The 26,813-nt window shown below is 34.0% G+C and overlaps 5 protein-coding genes across 6 annotated transcripts; 3 read left to right on the plus strand and 2 right to left on the minus strand.

Annotated features, from left to right (window-relative positions):
- Window positions 1–962: 962 nt before the first annotated feature.
- LOC105255680 (adenylosuccinate lyase) lies at window positions 963–22,816 on the minus strand. Its single transcript, XM_011265116.3, has 6 exons — window positions 22,576–22,816; window positions 3,288–3,491; window positions 2,730–3,012; window positions 2,310–2,461; window positions 1,774–2,172; window positions 963–1,530 (listed from the first exon to the last, which is right to left on the minus strand). The coding sequence occupies exons 1-6, from the start codon at window positions 22,729–22,731 to the stop codon at window positions 1,267–1,269; spliced, it is 1,458 nt and encodes a 485-aa protein (XP_011263418.1). The 5' UTR covers window positions 22,732–22,816; the 3' UTR covers window positions 963–1,266.
- Window positions 3,699–5,847, plus strand: LOC105255675 (protein snakeskin). The gene is made up of 4 exons (XM_011265108.3): window positions 3,699–3,860; window positions 4,798–5,004; window positions 5,307–5,426; window positions 5,648–5,847. The coding sequence occupies exons 1-4, from the start codon at window positions 3,810–3,812 to the stop codon at window positions 5,747–5,749; spliced, it is 480 nt and encodes a 159-aa protein (XP_011263410.1). The 5' UTR covers window positions 3,699–3,809; the 3' UTR covers window positions 5,750–5,847.
- Window positions 9,438–13,422, plus strand: LOC105255676. 2 transcript variants are annotated; one of them, XM_020028916.2, is made up of 5 exons: window positions 9,438–9,767; window positions 10,309–10,446; window positions 10,531–10,744; window positions 10,911–11,096; window positions 12,366–13,422. In XM_020028916.2, the coding sequence occupies exons 3-5, from the start codon at window positions 10,652–10,654 to the stop codon at window positions 12,585–12,587; spliced, it is 501 nt and encodes a 166-aa protein (XP_019884475.1). In that variant the 5' UTR covers window positions 9,438–9,767; window positions 10,309–10,446; window positions 10,531–10,651; the 3' UTR covers window positions 12,588–13,422. The 2 variants fall into 2 exon arrangements, with proteins under 2 accessions (XP_019884475.1, XP_011263411.1); XM_011265109.3 differs by lacking the exon at window positions 10,309–10,446.
- Window positions 14,560–17,727, plus strand: LOC112638698. Its single transcript, XM_025410827.1, has 6 exons — window positions 14,560–14,592; window positions 14,673–15,137; window positions 16,149–16,336; window positions 16,409–16,538; window positions 16,825–16,954; window positions 17,656–17,727. The coding sequence occupies exons 2-5, from the start codon at window positions 14,928–14,930 to the stop codon at window positions 16,903–16,905; spliced, it is 609 nt and encodes a 202-aa protein (XP_025266612.1). The 5' UTR covers window positions 14,560–14,592; window positions 14,673–14,927; the 3' UTR covers window positions 16,906–16,954; window positions 17,656–17,727.
- Window positions 19,226–26,724, minus strand: LOC105255686. The gene is made up of 5 exons (XM_025410825.1): window positions 26,643–26,724; window positions 25,376–26,154; window positions 24,091–24,566; window positions 23,520–23,720; window positions 19,226–21,247 (listed from the first exon to the last, which is right to left on the minus strand). Exons 2-5 carry the CDS (start codon window positions 25,587–25,589, stop codon window positions 20,189–20,191), a joined length of 1,950 nt encoding a protein of 649 aa, XP_025266610.1. The 5' UTR covers window positions 25,590–26,154; window positions 26,643–26,724; the 3' UTR covers window positions 19,226–20,188.
- Window positions 26,725–26,813: the final 89 nt, after the last annotated feature.

The following is a 26,813-nucleotide window of genomic DNA, read 5'->3' on the forward strand; positions in this document are numbered from 1 at the left end:
GTAATATATAATTCTAAAATTTCGATGTGTGTGAATTTAATATTTCATGATAATTATTTCTCTCCGCTCTCGACCACTCGACTAAAATTTCATTGATCTAATAACTTCTAATTCAAAAGTAAATTTAAATATAAATTTCTAACTATTTTGTGAACACAGACTTTTTCCAGTTTTTTCTATCACTTTTCTCGTTTTGCTTTTCTTTCTAATATTTTCTTCATATTAACTTTCTCCTCAATTGGTTTTTCTCAGCCTATTTTTCTCGTTCTTGTAAATTAACGGGATTGCAGATCAACTTTCTCCGTTCAACTTATACTGCATTCATCTTTTTGTATTTTCTTTGATTATTTATATCTCTAATACTTCTTCTAGTCTTCATCCTTTTTCAATGTTTCTGTCTTCTTTTGAAATTGTTCTTCTCTCAGCTCTTCTCTTATCTCTGTTGCTTGTTACAAATTTTATATCTCGTTATTTCATATTTTCTTTTTATCTATTTCTTTTGTGGTCTCTTTTAGAATACTTATCTTTAAAAATATTCTAGTATTGAAAGTAGTATTTTTATTCTTTTGTTGCTTTCTGCTTTTTAAACTTACTATTCTTATTTCTCTATCTCCTTTCAATCTATTCTTTTATAAACTTTATTATTACTACAGTTTTTTATCAAACTTCTTTTATTTTTTTTCTTATAAATATGAGATAATCTTTTTCTTTTTCAATTTCGATTTCATTTTCTATTTCCGACTTAATTTCTACATGTCTGTTTCTTTTATTATCTTTGTCTATCTATCTATTTGTCTACCTATCTTGTCTATCAATCTTTTTCTATCCTTTCTATCGTTTTCACTCTGTTTCTACTATAATAAATGTCGCAAGCGTTTGCTATTGCAGTAGTTACGGAGAGAAAAATTATAAAATTGACAAAAAAAAATAAAAAAAAAAAAGATTTTAAGATAAGAAAAGAGGGAATATTACAGACGACAATAGAGAACGCGTGCGCGCATCTACGGCGAACAGTGCGATTTATTTTTTTACAAGTTATTTTATCAATGTAAGAAATGTTAACAATGAATAAAATGTGTCTTTATGCGCATAATTTTTTATAATTTTTCATTATAAAAAATATTCCAACTGTACTCTCTATTCTAAATAATAATTTGATAACATCGTATAAAAGTTTCTTTGGAAGATACTCTTGAAGAGATTTCTACAAAACTATTAAATTTCTTCTTCAAGGATTCAAATATTCAAATATTTATCTTCAAGGATTCAAATACTGAGTTCGACAGTCTCGCTTTCTATTTCCTTATAATTCTCGAGCATAGGATACACTTCTTCTTCGAGGAACTCGACGACTTGCTCAGGCGCCCTACCGACGAAAGTCGCTGGGTTGAGCAAATCATCCAGTTGAGGTAAGATTGGCGCAAAATATGAATCTTTTCTGATCCTATCAACCAGATCGTTATCCAAGCCATGTTGCTTCACTTGGGCTCCGGCTTCGTGCGATAACACGCGAATTTTTTCATGACAGACCTACGACAGAAATGCATAAAATAATTCAAATTATTAATATTATGAAAAATAACATTATAGAAATTTGTCGAATAAAATTTGAAAAATTAAAATCAAAGTTAATTAAAACTTGAGATTTCGCATTTGAAAATTTAATTAATAATACTTATTAATATTTTGATAATCTGTTTAAGAAAATATGATTGCGCAAATTGTCCTAAAATTTTTACACATAAACATTATAAGAAAAAGAGAGTGTCATACCTGCCTGTCGCCGCCAGCTTTCACCATGGCCATTATCACATTCTCAGTGGACATGAAGGGTAACTCTTGCGCCACATGTCTGGCGATGACTTTGGGGTAAACGATCAATCCTTGCGTAATATTTTGAAGAGTCATCAGGATTGTATCGGCCGAGAGGAAAGCCTCCGACAAGGTGATCCGACGATTCGCTGAGTCGTCCAACGTTCGTTCCATCCACTGGGTCGCCGCAGTATTGAGGACGTTGTTGACCAGCGTCATCAGGTGACGTGCCACGCTGCAGCATCTCTCGGAGCGCATTGGATTGCGTTTGTACGGCATCGCGCTCGAGCCTATCTGCGTACTTTCGAAGGGCTCTTCGATTTCCTTCATGTTCGCGAGAAGACGAATGTCCGTGCAAATCTAAAGAATATTAAAAAGAAAATTATTAGTTCGAGATGAATAATTTTTAACAAGAGAGAAAAATGGATATTCCATTCCCCGACAGTTAAGCTGTTTTAACAGCTGGTGTGTGCAAAGCAAAAATTAATTTCGCTCACCTTGTGGACGGTCGCGCCGAGTGAACTCAAGGCGTTCAAGCATTCTATATCGACTTTTCTACTGTAAGTCTGTCCGGTAACAGCATAATGCTTTTCGAAGCCAGCCATCTTAGTGACAAGATCATCTAATCGCCTCACCTTCTCCGCATCACCTATTAACATTAATTATTTTTTAGCAGTTATTTCCAACGATCTGAAAATTATGAAGAATCTTTCAATGCTTAGTTTCCAACTTAATTTCAATTTTTCTTAAGGAACTTGAATAATAAAAATTCTATCAGTTTCTATTATTAGAAAAAGTTAATTCATATTTAGATAACAAATTTTTACTTGAGAATAGTAATCTATTTTTTTCTTGACAAAATAAAACAAATTCGCGTATTAAAATGTTAGAAAAAAATTAAATTCGCGCGAACCAACCGTTGAATAGCTGAAGGAAAGACGCTTGGGTGCCAGTAGTGCCCTTGACTCCACGGAATCTGAGATCGTTTCTGGCGCGACGAATGGCCCTTTCGTCCATCAACAAGTCTTGCAACCATAGCGTTGCTCTTTTGCCGACTGTCGTCAGTTGCGCTGGTTGAAGATGAGTGAAGCCCAAAGTTGGCAAGCTGCGATTCTCGAGAGCGAATTTTGCGAGGTGCCGAATTACGCTGCCCAGTTTCGGCAGCAATATGTCGAAGCCTTGGCGCAAGATTAAGAGGTCCTTCGTAAGAAAATAATATTAACTAATTAATTAGTTAATTAGTGTGCATAAATCTTTGTTACTCTTGAAATAAAAAATAAAAAAAATATATAATATTCAATTACGATGTAACAGTGCGATTAAAATTCTTGAGAAAAGCTTAAAAAAGAAATTAAACATCTTAAATTATAATAAAAATCGGGAGATGTGATTTTTTATAGATATATCTTCATGATGATACTTCTAATTATGGGTAATATACTTCGTACTTAGTGTTTAATATTAATGAAACGTACCGTATTGTCACCAACGTAACAGCTGGTCGCGCCCAGGTGGATGATGGGTGCAGCCAGTGGACACTGTTCGCTAAAAACGTGAACATGCGCCATCACATCGTGCCTCGTCGCCCTTTCCTCTTTGGCGACGGCTTCAAAATCGATGTCGTTCACGTGTGACTCCATTTCGGCGATCTGCTGCGGCTTGATGGCCAGGCCGAGCTCCTGAAAAATCGTCGTTGCTGATAAGTACTTCTGATCAGTACCATGTCTACAGGTCTTGCGCCGCTCTTTTAGTTGTAAAAATGAAGAAAATCTCGATGTAACTGATTTAAAATTATCACTCGCGTATGATAAGAGATCGCGCATGTGCGTCGATCCTCTCTGATTCTTATCCTCATTTCAACGTACTCTGTGCATCATCTGATTAGATAAAGAGGGCTTGGTTCTTCGCTTCAGGAAGCGCTCGAAAGCACATTTCACGCGGATTTCAATTTGTTCGTTTATTTTCACGGTGAGAGGTGTCGAGAAGTGTCTGCAAAGATGGTGTCCCTGCAGACTATTGCGAGTATAGTGATCAAAGTGCTCAAATTGGTGAGAACACAGAATATTTTGGCTGAAAAGTGTATATCTGTGAGAGTTTCGCAAAGCATCTGAAAATTATATATTTTTTTTATCAATGTGATTAAAAATTCAGGAATTTCTCTAAACATCTACTTCTTATTTAATTGATTTTGAATGACTATTATTCTATTAGAATTTTAATTTGATTACGAAATTGTTTAATATTGAATGTCAAAAAATTACAAGATATCTAATTAAATATCTCACAATAAAAAGAAATTGATTCCAAATTGATCAAGTCGGTACATTTTTTTAGAAGATATATATTGTACAATTGAATTGAATAATATGTTTCAAAGAATGTAATCATCTTAACAATGTAAACTACGATGTGAAAAATCTCGTTTCTCGCTTGATCTGACTCATATCGTGCATTGCAAATTTTTCAATGAACGCGGCTTTGCGGTCGATGATTTCAATCGTGAAAAAACATGAGCTGGAAAGTCATTATAAATATAGTCATTTAAGGGACATTCTTTTAAGACGTATATGATTCATTTCGACTGCCCTTATCGGTCGCGATAACGAACGTTGTTTAGTAAGCGATATACACCACGCTGCCGTCATTTTTAATGCATGAAACTACGAAGTGTTCGAAAAAAAACTTTTATAATGATAATAAAACTATCACATTTTTTTTCGATAATCTAAATTTTAAATTTTCGAACTTAATTATTTTTTTACACAATAAAAGTTTTATTAACATAATTTAAAATTTAAGCACAGAATAAATTTTTATTTTATATATTTATTCGTTCGAGCTTAATTTTCTTATTTAATATTTAAAAACAGATATTATATATTTTATATAATTTTAAAAAATTTATTCCAAATCAGATAAATATATTCCATAAGTTTCTCATGACATTCTTTGCGAAAAATATATTTTCGTGATTTCAATTTTCAGGTTATCAATCTCATCATTTTGATCCTGTATCGTACAGGATATGGCGGCGAATTTTTAGGTGTAGGTGGAACTTGGAATTTGAACGAGGACAAGAATCCGGATGCCGAGATTGTCGCTTCCGGCGTCTTGGTCGGTTTCTTCATCTACACGAGTGTCGTGCTCGTCAGCTACTGTTTCGGAAATACCGAGCACAAAAAGACTCTTGTTGTAAGTAATTCTATGTCGAGAGAGAGAGAGAGAGAGAGAGAGACTATATATATATTTCAATTAAAGAGTTATATTAAAATTACAGTAAAAAGCTGTGATATTTTTCACAAGAGAAATAAAATATCTAATATATAGAATATATCAGAAGTGACATGTTCTCCTCATTTAGATTTCTTTTGATAAATAAAACATATTTTTATTTCATCTGTTCGAAGAGATAAGAGATTAGATCACAAAGTTACACACACTAATGGATTAATAATCTGACAATCTTGAAATAATTTAATCGATCTTTTTTACAGGAAATCATCATGAATTTCGTCGGAACCTTCATGTTTATAGCTGTTGGTGGAACAGCCTTGCATTATTGGCACGGTTATCAGCCTGAACAAAAATTCATATACGATGCGCCAGAGAGACAGGTAAACCGAATTTGCAAATTAAAATCATAAAAAAATTTTGAAAAATTGAAAGATAGAAATATAAATTTTTATTCCCAATTACATGCTAAAGGAATTATTTTTGAACACACAAGTAAAAATCATAAAATTATACAAGCTATATATATTTTTTTTTCAATTAAAATTTTAATCATATCCAGAATCTCCCGAAATATTAAACTGAGAAAATTCAATGATTTCAGATTGGCTTGGCCGTGGGCGCATTATGCGTTATAGAAGGCGCAACCTACCTGGTGGATCTTATTTTAAGTTTTCTTCATTACGCTAAAGATGAATTCCAATAGTATAAGAAAAAAAAATATTATAAAATAAGGTTGTTGTTAAGGACGATATTTAATATCATTTCTTTCCGTTTCATTCCATCAAAATTAATCTTGTTAAAGTTAACGAATGTCGCAAAAGCTTACAGTATTAAATTATCATCATTAATTATTTCTATATTTCCGAATATATTGTTAATCATATTTCAATTCGAACAGTTTCTTCTTCTAAATAATGCAAATAATTTTATTCTTTTTTGAAAATTAAAAAAAGGAGGAATCTTTCTCCTCATTACATTTTTATACATGTATATACTTATTCATATCGATATCTCTCCATTAAAAATGCATGCAACGCGCCCAAAAAACGTTTTCACGAAGAGTTTATATAACTGATACAAAACTGATTTATATATAAAAAATATATTTCTTATATATATAAAAGAATCAATCCATTTTTATTATTCATCCGTCTTACGTATCGTTCGATTAGTTTTAAAGCAAATCAATGTTCTTGAGTTTCTAACTCGCATTTGCCGCTGTGAAAATTCGTTTCTTCGCGTCTGGCACCTTCTCGCGGGCACCTAACGACCGATAATACGTATCGGGCGATAATTATGCGCATGACCCCTTTTGTTTAACCGAACACTCGAAGGAGAAAATGTAGAAAGCGCGGTTAAAAACATGCGACCGGCGCCCTTCTCGAAAATAAACGTCGATTGCTCCACGACGTTGTACCGGATGATTTCATCATAAGCCCTACCAAGATCCCGTGCATCCACTGCAATTAATCTATTTGACCCGGCGATCGTCGCGGATGACCGACACGATTGTACACCCACCCACGAATCGACCGCATAATGACGTTAATCGCGGAGGTCACGCCTAATTTTACTAAGTTATAAAGCTGGCATATAATAGGACAAGTATATTATTTACGCATGAATATAAGTACTTGTATGAAGAGAGAAAGAAACTCGGTTAAAACCATTTACAGTCTTAGACAAGAGCATCTTTTCCTCCCATTTTATTCTCCGAAAAATGCTTTCTGTGTAATCAATTTTTTTGCGCATCTAATCTAATTTAATTTCATATTAATTACTTATTTTAAAGTACATTTTCGATGATAACATCTTCGATAGATAAACAATACAATTTTTAATAAGATGTTATAGTGATGTAAATAAAATATACAGCAATGCAATTTTATAAATCTTAACTATTTTTGGATTATTCGAGCTTAAATAATAAGTCATGTAATGAAGTATATTAATAATAATATTATATAATAAAATATTAAATAATTACATTAATAATGAAAATATAATATTAAATGTATTTTAGAAAGAAAAGTATATATTAAAATTATTAAAAATAATTAGAGCTCGAAATGTCCAAGAAATGAATAAAAATCATAAAAATATAACATTATTTTTATTATTTGCAGGGAAACTGCATTTGTATGACCGAGACGAAAAATAATTATCATGTAAGCTACATAAATGTTTCATCGAGGACGAGGAAGTTGACATAGATACTGAGTAATCGCGATATGAAAAGTGAAAGATTGCGAACTCGTCGTCATATAACGTGCAGATCGATATGACGATTCGTTTCCGGCAATGTTGGTTAAGTATAACTACAAGTACAACCTAGAAACTGCACAAGTGATGTAAAGTCGCATGCTTTATGCGTAGTCAATTCTTTTTGCGCATCAGACGGGACAGAAAATTCATTAGGTATCTATGTAACTTGCAAACGCGCGTATATAATTTAATTTAATTTCATTATTAATTACTTACTTTAAAGTTACATCTTCGATGATAAATAAATAAATAATCTTTTAAACAAATTAATTTTTAATAAACTGTTGTGTGTTAATAAAATACAGTAGTGCAATGTTTTATAAATCTTGGCCATTTCTGAATTATTCGAACTAGTAAATCATGTAAAAAAAATAATAATAAAAATAATAATATATAATATAATAATAATATTAATCATAAATATTATTATTAATATAATATTAATAATAATTTTAATCATAAATATTATCATTAATTATATAATAAAATAATTATATTAACGCAAACATAATATATGTATAATAATATATTATTATATTAGTTATATAAAATAATCATATTAATTAAAAAATATATAATATTTGAATTATTTAAAAATAAAATATCAAATAATTATAATATTAATATTAATATTATATTAATATTAATATTAATATTATATAATATTAAACAACATTTTCTCTTCTCTTGCCACAAATATGTTAAGACGCAGTGGTGCGATAATCGGAGCACCGTGCGACCTAATCTACAACTGTTTTACAACCAGGAGGTAACACTTATCGTATTCCGAGTTAGAGCATTTAAAGTCCAGCGAATCGTGTGTTTACTAATTGCGAGTTAAGAATAATTGCGTTGCCATAATTACGCGAAGCGTAATAAACGCGCGCGCATTTACGTGTAATACTATAGCCGGCCTTTTCAATACACACGGCAGGTACATAATCCGCGGAATCACGACGTGTCCTTGCACCATACCGCGACGTCAAAATAACGCCGTGAAATAGGATCGAGCGTGTCGTTCCAAGCGAGAAGGAAGTCGCTCCCACGGAAATTCATATTGTAAATTTTATACTGCTCACGCATGCTTGCGTGTGCAATGACACCTTGAAAATAACGCAAATATAATCAATCGAGCGACAAATAAAATTCCGTAAAACTAAACTGAATTATTGAAAAAATGCGGAAGCCCTCCAGATTAGAGAGATTATTTTCTATCGCATTTCTCTTCGTTTTTTTAAATAAATTAAATATATTAATTTATTTAATATATTTAATATTAATTTATTTAATATATTTAATAATAATTTATTTAATATATTTAATAATAATTTATTTAATATATTTAATATTAATTTATTTAATATATTAGTAGATTAGAGAGATTATTTTGTATCGCATTCCTCTTCGTTTTTTTTTCTTTAATAAACTAAATATATTAATTTATTTTTTATTTATAAATTAAATATACAAGTATATATATTAAAGATGAAGTTGAAGATGAAAAGACCATAAATTTTCTTTTCTCTCGAGTAAGTCAACCTGTTGCAGGAAGCTGCAAGAGTTTCTTCGACGCTTGTAATGCAGCATTATTACATGTGTCATTTAATCGATGACGCAATAGGGCGTGCACGCAACATAACACGGACACTTCGCGCGTGTCCGTGACACGTTGGCGATACAGAGCAGACAAAAACGCGACCGGAAATCTGGCGATGTCAAACGCTATCGTGCGTGAAAGAGCCCGACCTCGATATACGTTCCTTGTCGGGCAACCTCTCGTCGAAGTCGTGACATCGTTTAATCCCCTCCCATCTCTATCAAGTTTGATAACCGATATTTAACGAACTGAAGAGAAAAAAAATACATGACCAAGATATGCCTCCTGCGATCATCGACTATCATATCGGATTGATATTTTTGATGAAAGTCCCGTAGAGCCGCTAAACGAGTGAAAGCCTCGGATTACGAAAGCCGAGGCATCGCTTTGCCTAGTATCGAGGCATCGATTCCTCCCATCTTCGATACCTTGGCTAGGCCGACTCGCGCGCGCGGGACACCCAAGTCCGTACTTCGCTTGCGCGAGAATCGTAAAGCTCGTAAGTGTTTGCCGTACGTATACCGTACGTACGTTTCTGCGTTTCAGTTGGAGCTCCGCCGCTGCATCGTGCGGTGCGTGCAACGGTGGCCTCTCGGGACGTGCGACTCGTTGCGTCAACTCGCGCGTCGTGTTCGGAAAAACAAGCGGAGGGAAAGTACCCGTGAACCCTGTTCCACTTTCTTCCGAGGTGGAAATAAAATAGGCGGAATAATTCCCGAGCTCTTCGAGGAGCGGCTGCGTTCCAAGCCTGTTGTCCTCGCTCGCGACGCGGGTGTAACACACGTGGACGAGAACGCGCGTCAGGTGACTCAATGGACGGAGTATTTGCTAGTCGGCGTACTACTTGAGGCTTGTTTAGGTATAACGAGTTTCAGTCACAGCGACTCGCTCTTGTGACATAACTGCGTACACATTCTTGAGAGAAAATTACGACTCCAGAGAGACATAGCGAGATTTATTCTTTGGATATACAGGGTGTCCCAGACGTAATGAATCAGCCGTTAATGGTAGATTCCTGAGATCATTTGGAGACGAAAATTCTGATACCAAAATGTTGAGAAAGGTTTCATAAAACTGTCGTATGGAAAACGCAATCGCGATCACTACAGAATCCTATTTTTTATATGTCCCTGAGCTAGAACGTAATGTTCCGATTGGTAATCTTTAATTTTTTGTAGTGTCGAAACTACACCTTTCTTAACATTTTGATTTATTAAGATTTTCGTTTCCAAATGATCTCAGGAATCTACCATTAACGGCTGATTCGTTAAGTCTAGGACACCCTGTATAAACACCCTGCATAGACACCCCAAATATTTCGTGTTTTCAATTTTTATGTTTCACTTGAGAGAAAAAATTGTACATTGAAAATTGTAAATTGATGTTCTCTTTTGTAATAGATTTTACGGGTGAACGATACGTATCGTGATATTATACTTGTGGCAAGGAAAGGTCGAGTCAAAACAAAAAAATTGAAAAAAATTTCTAATATTTCACCGCTCCAATAATTTCGTTTCACAGTCTTTTACTGGCGCCACGTGAGTCAAGCTTTCCTCATGTTCAACCCTTCGTTTTTTTCATGCGTCTCCCCTACGCGATGTCTATCGCGTTTCTCGTTTTAGGGTCGCCAAGAGACTGCAAGGGGATTACACGAAACAGAAAGAAAGAATCGATCGTCATCAGGGATCATATTGAAAATTCTTCAAACTGGGCGACAGAAGGGGAAAGCATCGAAGAGTGAGAATGGCGGACGAGGATCAGAACACGGTTCAACGGACGGCTCCCAAAAACAAATTCTTGAGTCACCTACCGATCGTCATCAAAGTAATCGAACTGGCGAGTATCTTTAATTCATCGAACAGAGATAGCGAGTAGAAATTTTCTGTAGAAATTAATCAAGCCTCTCGGACGTCCTCTCAGTTTGCAATGCAAATATTTCGCTTCGTGACATATATACAATGTGTACATAAACATTTTACGTAACGCTCTTCATTCGATGCAGATTTTGGCCATTTTCGCGGTCGGTCTGGTGGTCGATCCAATGAACTCGTTTCAGAAAACCTTCAATAGGGCGCGATTCAAGCTGGATGACGCCGCCACTATTTACGTTACGGTCGCCGGCTATATCCTCATCAATGCGCTCTTCATCCTCAGCCACATGCTCGGCGATCGCGTGCCAAAAAGAACGGTAATGTCTCTGCGATATATCGTGAATCACGCTAAAATTTCAATGAAAATTAGTCTAAAGTTTCTCTCTCTTTGCGACACATTTTCTATTTTTAATTTCTTTAAAAAGAAGACAAATATGCGCTTGCATTTTATATACTTTTACTTGTGCAGGGTATAAGACAAAAGATTATACCATGACTCCAAGGGCATAATCTTTACAATCTTTATTAATGCTTCTAACATTTTTGATAAGGAAAAAAGAAATCAATTCGAAATCATGGAATCTGTAGTTAAAGTTTATAATTAATATATTAAATAATTAATATTAAATATTTAATATTAAATATTTTTATAATTAATATATTAAATATTTTTCTCTTTTCAATAAAAAGAAATTTTTACGGGAATCAATTTTGACAGAAAGAAATTTATTTCTCTAAAACATGATTTAAAAAATTAGAAATATCGTAGCGCGTAGATTGTTTTTGCAACAAGTCACTTTTGTCCATTTTCATGAAATATTCAATAGGAATTAATAGTCAATATATACGCTGTCCTTGTTGTTATTTATCCTCATGATAAAGACGACGCTAGTCGCAACTAGATACGCCTAGTTCATTTGTACAGCTGAGTCATTATGAACGCAGCGACGACGTATGCGTTAATTAGCGGATGCATCAAGGCCTCGTTATATAGCGATGCTCGCTACATTTCTCGATGTCGTCTTATACATAATAAACTTAGGAATGTGTCTCCGACTGAATATCGCGCGGTGTTTATCGCGGATGGAACGCGCGTTCGAACTTATTGGAGCGAATATCAACTCATGAATCATGCGAATAGGAACTTTTCAACTGTGCAAATTTTGCTAGACATATTTTATTATATGACGCATGATTGATGATACGATATCATGCAAGATCTTGACAAGTAACCTTGAGAGAAAATATACTTCGACTGCAAACATGGCGATAAATAATAAGTCGCTTTTTTCACACGCGGTATAATTTCATCTCGAATTAATCCAATAACGTCGAGCTTGCCGTTAATTTCTCATGTAAAATTTAAAATTTAATATTGACTCTTCCCTGAAGGAAATTGTAATATATAGTGAATTGAATTGTTGACGTTTCACCAAAAGCCATAGTAACGAATGATACATCGCGTGTATTCATTCATTTCCGTTCAGCGATTAAAAATTAAAAATAGTCGGCGATTATTGCATGATTCTTATCACGTAACGAATCGAGAGCCGCGAATTTAATCGATGATTAATTGATTGTTACAGTTGATAATGTTCGCGTCTGTGGGCGCGCTTATGCACGTGGTAGCCGGAAGTCTCATGATCCACAATTGGCGTAAAATGAACGGTCCTTATTATTATGTGTACAACAACGAGGTCCATCCCAGCAAGCAATACATGGACATGCTTATATCCGCAGCCGTATTTACGTTCGTAAACGCAGCAGTATTCCTCGCGGAGATTATCGCCATAATAAAATGCTCGTGAACATCACATCGTTTGCATAAAAGACCTGACAATCTCCAAAGAAGTTGGAGGACTCTCGTCAAAGTTACGAGTAATTCGCTTCGAAAGAAACAACAAATTTTTAATTTCTCTTTAAAGTTCATTATAATTAACTTAAATTTTTCGAAATTTATCTCACAAGAAATGTCTATCGATATAGGTCTAATATTGCATTAAAAAAGTCCTTCTTTATAAAAAGAGGTTTATTTAAAACAGAAAATTTAAAAAAATTTTAAATTTAAAAATCTCTTTATAAAAAGAGATTTATTTAAAACAAAAAATTTTAAACAAAAAACATTGCATATTGCCATAATTTTGATGAATATTATCTGCTTCGAAGAAAAAATTTTTTTAAAATATTAACTTTGTAAAAACCAATCGACAACACATTGTATGTTAGAAACGTAGTAGTATTATATATTATCACCATAGTATAGTATATAAGCAACATCGTGCACATCGTGTATATCGTGTATTAACATAGAAAAATTAGCGATAATATAATAGATTCGTAGCGTTATAGTTATGTAAGGCAAAACGCGAAATTGCAACGATTGCAACGTAATCGCAATTTGAAAAAAATTACCATCATTCGAGCAAAGTATTTATTCGCGTATGAATCCGTCCAGTAAGTTTTGTATTCATAGAGCATTTATTTCTACAAAGTATTTAATAAGCAAATCTAAGAAGCTATTCTCTCTTTTAAGCGAAATAAAAAAATATCTCTTCTCGTCCATTTTATATCTTACACTTTCTCTCTCTCATCTCCATCTGTTTTCCTTAGGTCAAATTCGCAAATAAAAATGAAAAAAAAAAAGAAATAAAAATGCACGAAGTTGGTCATTTTATGACACGATCTCGATCATAGAAACAAAAATACACGACATGTCGTACTGTAACTGTCAAAAATTGTTTTAAATAAAGTTTTCTTTGCGTAGCGTTTTTACATTATATATTACGTCAATATTTACATGAAATAGCAATAATGGCGGAAAGTAGAGATGAAAAGAGCAAACTGGCTAAGCTAAAACTGCATTTTCCTCGGCAAAAGCCGCAACACAGGATAAGCAGATGTGTATCGATCATGATTAAACCGCTGAGGATATTTCAATTTGTGCGTATCTAATATTTTAAATCTTCTATAAATCTCTAATATTTTAAATCTTCTTTTAAATCTTCATCGCTAATAAGAAAAAATATTAAAATTAAAATTAACACGGATCGATCTCGTGTCGCGTTCAATTAAAATTTCAATTAAAATTTCCTTTTCCTCGGAGATAGTTTGCAGTGTTACTGCTCTTCACGTTCACGATTTATATGATTGTTATGGATCCTACGCCGATAAGTACTCTGGCCTGCGTCCTCTTGATTGTCATATCGGGTGTCTACGTCTTCATCCTGGCTGTCGACTTAATCAGCCATTTTGCCGGCAATGCCTTGCACGTTATTCCGGTAATTTACACGCCAAGCGTTTAAATCTCCAATTTTCGCTCATTTTATTCCGATGAAAATTGGAAATTTTATTCAACTTTTCCTTGTAATTTATCTTTTTCGAGACGTCCATCGAAAAAAGCCATTTATCAACAAAGTAAAAAAAATAACATATATTATTTTAATTCTTAAAGGATATCTTAAAAAAGAAATTACAAAAATGAAAAATTAAATGATAAATTAAATAAAATTGTCAAGTGATTATAATTTTCATCGAAACAGAATAAGCGAAAATTAGAAATTTAGAGAAATAAATTTTATAAAAATAAAATTTTATATATATTTTGCATGGGAAATTATATTTTCCCCATAAAAATTAAATTAAATTATTTATGCAGATGTGCGTATTCTCCTTAATCGGCCTCACGTTTTTTGGCACTGCCGGGATCTTGTTAATTGTTTACGGCTACACGCAACTCGCCGTGCAAATAACGGTAATGGTACTGTGTCTATTGGCGACGCTATTTTTCTTACTCGACATCACGATGGTCCTCGCGTGAGTCTCGCGATTGTCCGTTAATCCTCGAATCTCGGAGAGACGCGAACGATTCGTTTACGTTTTCCATTCGCTTGTAGGTTCTGGAAGAGAAAATGCTCCATCTGCAAACGATGTTGTTATTACGAAGGAGCGGAATATTTGCCGCGTAAAGACGAGGAACCGCTCCCACTCGAGAAGGAAGAAGCCAAAGTGAGCACTCGCAGAAAGAGAATTTTTCCTAATATCTTACGCAGTAAAGCATAAAACTAAATTACCTCAATTTTGCCACGGTGTAAATTAGCCACGGCATTAATCAGCCATTCTAATTAACGTCTCTTGAGCGCGTGCAGATAATGAAGCACGACGTAACGACCAGTCTCAGCGACGTCAGGGTGCCGGACGAATTAAAGACCATCGTGACGCCCGATCACTCTTATCGTAAAGTCGAATACGCTCGACGACGAGAGTACGTCGATTCTCCTACCTGCGTCCCCTCGTTATACAATTTCAGTATCGCCCAAATCCAGACGGAACCACGCGAGACGTCGGTCGTGGAGAGTCAGGTGAACGATTCGTGATCATTGATAAGTCTCCTTCGCAAGAATTTTTTTTTTATCTTTACCAAACAAATCTCCTTTGATATCTTGATAGAGAGAAAAAACATTTTTAAATCAGATCGATGTTTTTAATTGTCATTAATTATGTAAGAAATCAAAATAATATCAATTTGATATCATATTGATCAAATTTAAAAATCAAATTGACATTATTTTGATTTTTGTGCGCTCCTTAAATAATTAATTGATTAATTTTGTCTTTAAAAATATTGATTGATATTCTTACATTATTTTTTATTTTATAACTAAAATATATGACCAAAAATTTAATTTATCTTAATTATTTCTTTATTCTATTTTTTTGTAATTTTATTTTTAAGTTTAACAAATCACCCAATTATAATTATAATTATTCCTTTAATCTATAGATCAATAATTTGTTTAAATATATCATTATGAAAATCTAATTTTATTTTATCAATTTTTTTATTTTTAATAATAATTAGGTTTATTATTTCCCTCTATTTCTTCAGATTAATTTCTAATGAACAATTTAAATTAACTTGATTTTTTATCACTATTTTCATTTAATATATTTTTATTCACTATTTAAAAAAAAAGTAATATAAATTTATTTATTTATAAATATATATTTTATGAAAACAATTATATTTCATTTTAACAAACCAATTTTTAATAAATTATTTTTAACTTATATGAATATTCATTAAATAATTTAACAATTCTATCAATATTTTATCTACTTTTTCCACTTTTCTCTATTATTAAAATTTGTTCTTCAAAATCATCTTTACGAAAAATTGATTAATTTATGAATAAAAATATTTTAAAATAAATCTCTAATTAAACTCCCATCCTGTATTAATATTTCATATTGATATTTTTTTATTTTTCTCTATCAAGATATAAAATTAATTTACGTAGCTATTAGCTCTTGAATTATCTACAAAATTTTCATATACACGTTCTTTCTCTCTTTCTTTTTAACGAAATCAGACCCCGAGCACGGTCGTGAAAGAGACGCCGATGCAAACATTTGCCAAATGCGAATATTGCGAACAATTCATGCAAACCGCTGTGTCACCCGAGGAAGCTACCAGACAATATCTCCAGTGTCCGCAATGGTCCTATCCGGCCATCGTGCAATTCATCCGCGGAGGGGCCAGCATGCCGTGCTGTCCCGGGTAATTTGCACTTCTTGGAACTTGTACGTGCGACCTGAAGAAGCGAGACCTGATCCCTTCTCTCTTTCGCAGATGCAAATGTGCAACGGGAACCGTACCGCAATCGCAATCTCAACCGTTATCGTCGCAACGTATGAAGTCGGTTCCAACGACTCAAGGACCGGAAACTAGCAATACATTGACGAGTGAGGCGACACAGCAGGTTGCGAGTAAATCTGATATACAGAACTGTGTCAAATCTTCTATGGTTCAGGATCAGAAGTCTCTGGCACGATTTTAGCGGGAATATTTTATCTCTTTAATTGTTTTATTTGCAAGTTTAAGATATAATATGTATCAGTTTGAAGGCCACGATTCGAAATATTTATTAGACAAATTTTTCGTTTTATTACTTTATATATGTTACATATATATGTATACGTCTGATCCTGAATTTCGCGGTATCGTTGCATTGTGTATGTTTAAATCTATTGAATCTATAATTGAAGATTCGAGATTCGATGCGACAAAACTCACGACCGGAATCGCTCAAACCGTCACGAGACTCACCCTCGCCTCTGTCTACGTGAAACCGAACAAGAAGATTGAGACACCATCGCATAATCCGAGCAATTTCACGTATGCGTATTGTATTTAAATTTATTTAAAATCCTTGAAAATAATCACAGGAATAATAATTCGATATGATAGTTTTTCTACTGAAAATATTTAAAATAAAATAGATACAATTATTTTAATTATATACAGGGTGTCAGGGCAATCTCTTCCCAAAAAAGCTTACTTCGAGAGCTTTTCAAAACACTATAACAAAGTATTTGTTCATCGAATACTTTGCGAGTTATGAGGCTTGAAATAATTTCTTAATTTTTACATAAACCATAAAATATATATCTAGTGAAATATTCATTTTTCGATTATCTTATCTTAATACTTTTATGTAGAAAATAATGAGAGGAATCAATTGGTGTAAAGAAAACACATAATTGTTTCGAAAAAAAATATAATTTGCAATTAACAATTACATTTTTTTTTCGAAATAATTATGTGTTTTCTTTACATCAATTAATTCCTCTTATTATTTTGTACATAACAATATTAAGGTAAGATAATCGAAAAATGAGTATTTTACTAGAAATTTCATGATTTATGTAAAATTAAGAGATTTCAAGCCTCATAACTCGAAGAGTTCTCGATAAAAAATTACTTTATTATAGTGTTTTAAAAAGCTCTCGAGGTAAGCTACGAGAACTTTTTTTGGGAAAAGATTACCCTCACACTCTGTATATTGGAAATTAATTTCAAACTACAATTAATCTCAGACCCAAGCGAAAAGTCGATACAACGGAAGGGAAGACAGACGGGGATCTAACGAGTCAATCCGACCAAGAATTGACGGAAGAGGTAATCGCGATGCTCGACAAAGGCGAGGAATCCGCGATGGTCGAGGGGATGATCGTCGACGAGAAGGAAAAAAATGAAGAGAGGAAAGAGGAATCGATCGAGAATATCGACGGCAAAATTGAAAGAATCAAAGGGGGAGGGAGGGAGGAGCGTCAAATTTATCAATTTACGCGCGTGTCGGAAAAGGAAAGGATATCGAGTCCCAAAGGATCGCCGAGACACACCGTAGGCACGCAAATGTAGGCAATTTCTTCAAATCGACAATCGATTTAGCGCAACTGAATCGACTTGAGCTCGTTTAAAGGAAACAAATGTTATAATCGGGAAAACTATTTTTTCAGAAGTGCAACATTAATCTCGCCCCTTGTAAGCAACAGGACGAAACCTAGGACACTCTTGCACTTGAGATCGAACAGAGTGGATCCGATCAGAGACGCGTAAGCAGCCGAAAATAATAACTTGAACGTACCATGGGTATAAATATAACTTCAATTATTACTTGTAACATTATCTAGAGATATACCCGATCAAGTTCCCGTCCCGGAAACGTCGAGGACACTTGCTAGTACGGTTGTTCCAAAAGTATAAAAAATTAAATTTGCGTAGTTATTAAATTCTGAAAAATAGATTACAATAGAGAGTGTATCTCGTTTCTTATTCTAGAACGAACGTGCAGAGTTCCCGAACCCGATCGAACATCGGATGAATGATGTTTGTTCGCGCTGCAAGCGACAGGTGACTTTAGAGCACGATGGTTCCTATTTCGATTGTCTGGAAATTTCTCATTTAATTGCATATATTTTTAGAGCTTCACATCAACTTCGACAAACTACTGCAACATCATCTTTAAAGACAAGAGGGAGAGATACTTTTGCGGGTTTTGCGCTCCAACAGACAGTAAAAAGGTAAATATCCCAATATATGCATGCTATAAAAATTATTATTCCAACTTGCATTATTACAAACATCTGATTAAAATATATTTATTTGTGTAAAATCGTGCAAACAAAGTAACAAAAGGTATCTCTTCAAATTGATTGATGAAAGCAAATTTTCAAATTACTTGATTGCTTTGAAAAAAAGACTATCTTGTTTTTTTTTCGCTTTTTAGATAACGAGCAAGCTCGAAATCGCGGATTCGAAGAAGCTACGGTGTGCCAATTGTCGATTGTCTCTTCGTGTTAAAACTGTAAGTGTTGAAACTGAGCTGATCTGTCAGCTGATCTGTCAAAGATCATCGGCCAAAATTAAAGACGATCAAAAACGATTTTTTATTCGCAGAATATTAAGCTGAAATCGGACGCTTGTCCAAAATGCGGTCAATCGCAGAGACAGACTGCGGCTTCCTCTCCTTCCTCCATGTAACGTAATTATACGCGTTGTAACGCAATCTTACAGATATCTCACGTCGATAGAATAGATACTGCGAGTCGTGACCGGAAGCGTCGATATCGTGATTGTCTTAAAAACTCATTCCTTATAATATAATAGTCATTAGGAACAGCGATAAGTAATAATAGAACGTATATTTGTTTTTTTTTCGCGCGAATATTAAAAGGAATAGGAGCACGAGAAAGAAAGATCGCAGCTGATTATTAATTGTAATGTTAGATAACATCGGGAGAACACATGATTCGTACCTCTTTTGTAACATGATACCAATTTCCATTCTGGCGCGTGTAATCCTTTGTAATCTTGTAAATGTATACCGCCATTTGTACCTTCATCTTTTGTATTTGTGCAGTCTGTGTCGTTAAAAAATATATATAGCGATTTCGAACAATATTGCATAATTTCTGATAACGCGTCCTCCAGAACCTCCTTCTCGCTCCGAGCGCGTGACGATAAAAAATAAAAATATAACGATAAAAAATCTGAGGTCTTTTAAAAACGTGCGATTATTGAAATATTTAGATTGGCTCCTACCTTGCTTTCAAATAAGTATAGTAAACCGCGGCAGCGCGCGAATGAAACTTAATCTGGTATAAATCTGCGATGTTGTTGCAAACGAGATCAGGCAATTACGCATCGATCGTAAAAAAAATAAATTTGTGCCAACGATTATACGTGCTTTCAAAGATACTAGGACGAGATTGCATCGTTAAAATGCTATAAAACGAGCAAGTTACAAGCTAAAGAAACTAGATTGAGCTCTTTTAGCAACGCTTACGCGTAAAAAGGATTCGTAATACTACCTACATGCAAGTCTTTGGCAGCATCTATGATTAAAAAAAAAAAAAATAAAGACAAATATCCTAATATAATTATTTCTAATCAGTGCGTGAAATAAAACATAAAAACGCCATCTTTGTCTGAGCACCGTCATTTTCTAAAATCTGCGTAAAGCAGTCATCAAAAGAAAAAAAGAGAGAAAGAGAAAAAGAAAGAAAGAAGGAAAGGAAAAAGAAAAAAGAAAAGAAAGAAAGGGGAAAAAGAAAAAAGAGAGAAGAATCACAACCAAGTGCCACTGGTCGTCGTCTGCTTCAAGATCGGTCTCGGACGCTTCTCATCGTTGCCGTCCATCGCGTCCATCGAGACGAGGTACGGTGATGTCGTTTCGTCGCCGTAGATTGGCATGAAATTTAACATGATGTTCGGATAATTTTGAACATATCCGGTAGCGACGTCGGTTTCCGGCTTCGTCGGAACTCTGTCGCGTCGGGACTCGCCATTGATGATGACCAAGTCTTTATCCATCGCGATCGAGCCCATCTGGTTCCCATTGTGCCACAACGATCGACGATCGCAGCCTGCGAAAGCGAGAGGTGCGCACGCCTGCTCATCAGGAAGACCGAAGGAAGATTGCGGGTAATTTACGATCGCATCCTTAGGACACAGATAACTCTGAGGCAGTAGGACGTAACAGGACGCGAGATTCTGGTGATAAGGCACGGCCTGGTACCTGACAGCGTCGCTGACGATCAGCTGATTCTGATCGATCGTCTTGCCGAAAGAACGAGAGCTGTGACAAGGATAGCGATGGTAATTCGAAACGCTGTTGGAGTATCGGTTGCCGATGCTCCTACTGAGAGACGACGTCGTCTTCGGTGATTCCTTCGAGCTGCTGGAGGTTGTAGGCGAGCCGGGCAACTGGGAGACCAGACTGGAGCTCCACATGTCGAAGTTGCGGAAGTTATCTGCCGCCTCGATGGCGTTTTTCTGATGTGTCTGCTGATCCTTGAAGACGTCCAGCTGCTGCACGTTGTCGTTGATGTCCGTTAGCATCTCCTTTTTGACGCGCGACGAAAGGTCATCGTCCAGGGTCGCCGACATGCTTAGCATGTTGGCGTAACGGGTGCTGTTGCAGTTGCGAGCAGATTTGTCGAGCTTGTCCTGATCCTTGTCGTTATCGAGCGATGATGGCGGAGAGATTGGCGGGAGTTGCTTCTGATGATTAAGCTCGGTGTGCGTTGGAATCGACGTTTCCAACATCGTAGTCTTCTTTGATGGCAGATACTTTCGAACAATGTGCACGTCGCCCTTACTGTCTACCGTCCCGCGATCTTCGTACTGATGATATATAAATGTGCGAGGTTCGGGGAGAAATTAAATTTTGTCCAGATAACCAAGTGTGTAGGTCTGATTGCACCGATGTTTGTCAATTTTAATCTCGAGGTGATACAAAAGTTTGAAAGAGATCTCTAATCAAAAGTGTCTAAAAGACATCTTTTTTATTAAAATATTAAATTAAATTTTAAATTAAATTTATAATAAAATAAATTTTATTTATAATATTAAATTAAATTTTATTTTATTTAATATTATAAATCAAATTTATTTTATTATAAATTTAATTTTAATTTAATTTAAAATTAAAGTAAATTTTTTTGTATATATTTTTGCATAATATCCTAGCTAAATAAATAATAATAATAATAATAACAAGAATGTCAAACATATCTCTTATGTATCGTTTACTAAAATAAAATATATACAATATGGAAAAAAGCTAATTTTAATTGGACTGATGATCACTATCGGTGCAAATCGACCGTATTGTTATAATCGAAATACGAAGAGAGTTCAAGTATCACAAGAAAACAACCCATCTAATGTCATATTGGAATGCGTACTTTATTATTTCTTTAAACTTGCGATAACAAGAATTATAAAGTCAAACCTTTGTTGAATTTTTTGGAATTCATGTAAAGAAATTAATTAATTTTTGAAATTTGTGTAAATGCATTTTAATATATTCGTCATTGGATAATAATTAATTATGATCTTTTCTATAACTTGAGGTCTTTACTAAGATCTTACATCTTAAGATGACGTATCGAATAACCTTTGTGGACTAGATAACATTGTTTTCGAAATATCTTGCGTAAATCGATAAGATGTGGCAATATAAATGCATGAAAATAGTTTTATAGGCTTCTTGTTGCCTATATATTTATTTGTCATAGATAAATAAGAATTTTTCCAAAAGTTATCTAAAAATATTTATATATAATTTATATTATTTTATTGAATTTATTTACTTATTATTATTGCTTATTATTACTTACTATTTTTATTATTTATTGTTTATATCATTCGTTATATTATTTATTTATTTTATATTTATACTTTTTATAAAGAATTTTAAAAGCCGACTTCAAAGACGAATCGCGTCTTAGAATTTTTACAAATTACGCTGTCTAATTTTGACCAGATATAAAGTCTAATTTTCTCGTAAATTATTTCTCATAGAGGTTAGTTTCATCTGATATACTTTTCGCGAGAGCCCTGAAAGACGCAAGATTCAATATAAGATTATCGTTATATTTCGCGTTAACGTAAAACAATCGATAATACAATAAAAACAGATGTGCTCGTGTATTTTTTATCGCACATACCATTTCAGCCTTAGCCAGGTAGATCCAGAGCTTGCGCCACGTGCTGAATTTATTTTGGTCACTGAAATTGTACCGCATCTCCTTCGAAGCGTACCGGGTCGATAAAGGACTGCGGTAATCACAATAGTCACCGTTCTGCACTTTCGAAACGCTCATTGTGTAATCGAGAAAGAATTCCACGGAAAGGAACTGTTCGACGCGACCGCATGAATGGAACTACAAGTGCGCCGATCAGCTGATCAGCTGATCGATACATGCGCCGAGTCCGGCCGAGTCAGCCCGAGATGAATGAAAAAAACTGAATTAAATCGTATCGAGCGCCTCATGACGAAAAACACGCGAAACTGTTTCGAACGAGCCGCTAAACTCCGTCGATAATTTAGGAATTTGTACTGAAATGTTATTCGACGCAGACACGTGTTCAATATTAATTTTTTAATCGTGGTTTTTTAAATAAGTATAAATAAAAGTTTGTTTTAAAAATGCATTAAAAATAATAGTATCTTAAACATTTGATTCATGTTGACTTTCTTTATATATCAATACGCATTCCAATTTGACATAACTTAATGGAAAAAACAAGACTTATAAATTTCATATATTGTATGAATAAATTATTTTCACGAATACATTGAAAAATTATAATCGTTGCTGACTCTCTTCGTTTATCTTCGATTTCAATTGAAGCAGTGTTTATAAAAAGATTTTAAAAGTAATTTTAAATTATAAAAAACATTTTAAAAATTAAGTTATAAAAATCATTTTAAAAATTATACTACATACATACTTTGAAGAATATTATTATTAATTTTCTTAAGTAAAATAAAATAGTTGAAAGAGTATCCCATTTAAATTAAACTTTGATGCTTCAATTTCAATCGTTGAAATCTGATATGTGTTCGTAGAAAAAAGCATAGGAAAAACAATAAAAATTTTTCACTCACCACATTAGAAGGATTCCAGTCGACCCGCGCCCATTCCACGTGTACTTCATTACACTTGAAGAGCTTTTCAGGTCTCAATTTTCGTCTCGCCAAAGCTGCGTTGCGATGCGATTTAAAGGAAACTATAGCATAGGCCGCGTCGTGATTCGGAAATCGATAGATTGACACGTATTCGATATCCCATGCTGATGCGTAGATTACCTGGTTGCATGGAAAGAATCAAATATTTAAAAAATATTTTTAAAATATTTTAAAAATATTTAAAAAATAAAAAAACAAGAAAAAAGAATTTTATTAAAATTAAACTGTTATTATAATAATATAATGTATAATAAAATGTATTCATTAATAATATAATTTATTTATTAATAATAATATACATATAATACTTCATTAATAATAATATTATTAATTATTATTTTAATAAATTATTTTATTAATAATATTAATATTAATTTAATTAATTATTATTTTATTAAATTATATTAATAATATATTAACGCGAAAAATATCAAAATGAGCGAAAAGAAAATAAAAAATATGACGTAAAAAATGAACAGAAAAGACTCACTCTGACAACCTCCTCCGACGCGATGTACCACGGCAATGGACCGATGTAGAGTTTGCACTTGTTGACGCTCGCCAGGACTCGTATCTTCTTGCCCGGCGAGATCTCGTACTGATCCAACTGGACGATGGCGCGTCCCGCGTCCTCCGGATTCGTGTACATGATGAAGCAGTAGCCCCTCGTCAACTCGGCCATGTCCACCATCAGGCGTATCTGAAAGATCTCGCCGATCGTCTTGAACAGCGGGTACAAGGTGTCCTCGTAGATCGTCTTCGGGATGCGGCCGACGAAGATCTCGCAATCGATCCCGGGCGTCGGGCCGGTCCATCTGATCGGCTGTATGCTGAGGATTCTCTGGCCGTTGATCTGCGTCGAGGCCAACTTGTACTCGTGCAGGAGCCGAAGAACATTTTTGTGCGTCTGCAATTGTCGGCGTAACGCGGGACACATGAGTGAGGTCTTCGGATTGTTCTCGTTTCCTGCGCATTATTAGTACAGATGTTGGATTATTTATAATATATATTTTACTTATAAATAATATATATTTTACTTATAATATAAAATAATATACTTAATTGAAATTATTTATAATTTAATAAAATAATATTATTTATAATTTATTTATAAAATAATATTATTTATAATTTATTAATCTATATTTTATTATAAATATAAAAATTAAAAGTAATTATATATTTTATATTTATATATAAAATGATATACTTAATTGAACTTATTTATAATTTAATAAAATAATATTATTTATAATTGATTTATAATAAGATAATATTTATATATTTTATAATAATAAAATAAGTAACAATTAAGAGATTAAAATAAATGCGTCGTTTCATTGAGAAAAGAACAAGTTTTTTGCTACAATAAGACGCGATTATCATTGCTATTAGATTATTTATAATGAATTTGGATTGCTTCGCAGTTAAATATATATAAAATATTTCTCTATAATATAATCGAATATAAATTGATCCATTTAAGAGAACTATCAGTTACACCTTTGTTTGCGTGCCCGATACACACTGATGATAAACACCGCGTAATCGTATCCATGGCAAAGCATTGTTCGAAAAATAACACACACGTACGCACTCTCTCTCTCTCTTTCATCTCTCGCCGCGCACGTACCATCCCGGAAGAAAGACGCGTGAAACAAGAGACGCGGAATATTTTTAGTTCGCGTGACGTCACTTATTTCGAGTTTATACCCATCAAGACATAATTACGTTCCGCGCGATAAAAGACGAAAGGAAGAGAGAAGACAACTCACCGTTATCAAAATTTTCCAGATCCACAGACGTTTCCTGTTCCGCGATGTCCGTCTTGCTCTCGTTATCGGAAAATACAGGATAAGACCACAGAATAGATTCCTCGCTCCTCGATTTCTTCATCCTCTCCGTCTCTCGCATCTTGTTCTCTTTGTTGGCGCCGCTCCTCCTGCGATTATTCCCTCGGCGGCTGCCCTTTGACTTGTTGCTCTCCATCGCGCGCGATCTCCCGGTCAATAAATCGATATCAGCTGATTCGAAACGATTTCGCGTGCGATCGTGGACATAAGAATAATATATGTACACGTATATATGTATCACGCTTGTAATAATTTATAGATGGGTGTAAATACACGCGCATATATACGCATGATATATTTTCTTATGTATCGAGACTATTAATTGCTGGTCCTCAGATTCCTCAGAATCGATCTATTGACGCGATGAGAAGAAATAAACTCGGGTCCTGCCGGCGAGAAGAACGACCGGATTGTGATCGCGCTCGCTCGAGGAAGGACGAGGATTTTGGGTATCCGTCAGGATTGGCCGACAGCTTAACGTGGAAGGGATGATAGCTTTGTCCTCTCCGCGCATTTCTCCTCCTTCGGGCCAGACGAGACACGAACCGATTTTATACCGGGTCGATTTTCGTCTGTCGATGGTGGAAGATTTATTGCCGGCATCTGTCAAACAATTGATCTTATCGCGTGCCTCTTACTCTCGGTATCGATGACACGTGCGTTACACGCGCTGATTCTTTTACGCCTCTCGTAGCACGCATCTGTAAAATCAAGTCTTCATATGATTCTATCGTAAATATGGTTTAAATTTTTTTTTAATTTAAAAAGATAATTTTTATTTTAATCTATCTCAATTTTATATTGTATTCAATTGAATAGTTTTATTTTGTATTCTAATTTATATAGAGCGTTTGTGTTTTATTCGAAAAAATATCTTTTTATTATTTATTTTCTTGCCTCTGATAAAAAATAAAATTTTATTAGAATTCAAACACGCAATATATTGCTTGATTATTTAATTTTAAAGAATATTATCGATAGACATTTAACGAGATTTAATTTATGTAGAGCATCCATTTTTTTATTCGAAAGCATCTCTTTGTTATTTCTTGTTTTTAATAAAAGTAACTTTTAAAAATAATTTTTAATAAAAATAAAATTTTTATTAGAATTTTGAACAATATTTATATATTTCCTTTCTTTTCTAACTTCGAGAAAAAAATTGAAAATTATCGAGAGCTTGGATTACCTTCTTGTCTTCTCAAGAGACATCGAGAAATCGAAGATACAGAGGTAACGAGACGATTTAACGCGCGTTGCAAACGGGTTCAAGGTACGAGGAGAGCGCGACGAGCTTCTCCGTGACACATATTCGGGTTCGCATCGTCCTGCGCCATTGCACCGTGTGTGATAATAGCAT

Source organism: Camponotus floridanus, unplaced genomic scaffold, assembly GCF_003227725.1.
Source record: "Camponotus floridanus strain SB8 unplaced genomic scaffold, Cflo_v7.5 scaffold35, whole genome shotgun sequence".
Taxonomy (NCBI): domain Eukaryota; kingdom Metazoa; phylum Arthropoda; class Insecta; order Hymenoptera; family Formicidae; genus Camponotus; species Camponotus floridanus.

Excerpts from the sequence above, each read along its gene's own strand:
- LOC105255675 (XM_011265108.3), top strand. The coding sequence starts at position 3,810 with ATGGTGTCCCTGCAGACTATTGCGAGTATAGTGATCAAAGTGCTCAAA. Across the intron at positions 3,861-4,797 it reads TGATCAAAGTGCTCAAATTG|GTTATCAATCTCATCATTTT; the intron begins GTGAGAACACAG and ends TTCAATTTTCAG. Across the intron at positions 5,427-5,647 it reads ACGATGCGCCAGAGAGACAG|ATTGGCTTGGCCGTGGGCGC; the intron begins GTAAACCGAATT and ends CAATGATTTCAG.
- LOC105255676 (XM_020028916.2), top strand. The coding sequence starts at position 10,652 with ATGGCGGACGAGGATCAGAACACGGTTCAACGGACGGCTCCCAAAAAC. Across the intron at positions 10,745-10,910 it reads TCATCAAAGTAATCGAACTG|ATTTTGGCCATTTTCGCGGT; the intron begins GCGAGTATCTTT and ends CATTCGATGCAG. Across the intron at positions 11,097-12,365 it reads ATCGCGTGCCAAAAAGAACG|TTGATAATGTTCGCGTCTGT; the intron begins GTAATGTCTCTG and ends TGATTGTTACAG.
- LOC112638698 (XM_025410827.1), top strand. The coding sequence starts at position 14,928 with ATGAAGCACGACGTAACGACCAGTCTCAGCGACGTCAGGGTGCCGGAC. Across the intron at positions 15,138-16,148 it reads CGTCGGTCGTGGAGAGTCAG|ACCCCGAGCACGGTCGTGAA; the intron begins GTGAACGATTCG and ends TAACGAAATCAG. Across the intron at positions 16,337-16,408 it reads AGCATGCCGTGCTGTCCCGG|ATGCAAATGTGCAACGGGAA; the intron begins GTAATTTGCACT and ends TCTCTTTCGCAG.
- LOC105255680 (XM_011265116.3), bottom strand. The coding sequence starts at position 22,731 with ATGAGCGTTTCGAAAGTGCAGAACGGTGACTATTGTGATTACCGCAGT. Across the intron at positions 2,173-2,309 it reads TCGGCGCGACCGTCCACAAG|ATTTGCACGGACATTCGTCT; the intron begins GTGAGCGAAATT and ends AATATTCTTTAG. Across the intron at positions 1,531-1,773 it reads AAGCTGGCGGCGACAGGCAG|GTCTGTCATGAAAAAATTCG; the intron begins GTATGACACTCT and ends TTTCTGTCGTAG.
- LOC105255686 (XM_025410825.1), bottom strand. The coding sequence starts at position 25,589 with ATGGAGAGCAACAAGTCAAAGGGCAGCCGCCGAGGGAATAATCGCAGG. Across the intron at positions 24,567-25,375 it reads TCTGGAAAATTTTGATAACG|GAAACGAGAACAATCCGAAG; the intron begins GTGAGTTGTCTT and ends AATAATGCGCAG. Across the intron at positions 21,248-23,519 it reads ACTGGAATCCTTCTAATGTG|TACGAAGATCGCGGGACGGT; the intron begins GTGAGTGAAAAA and ends ATATATCATCAG.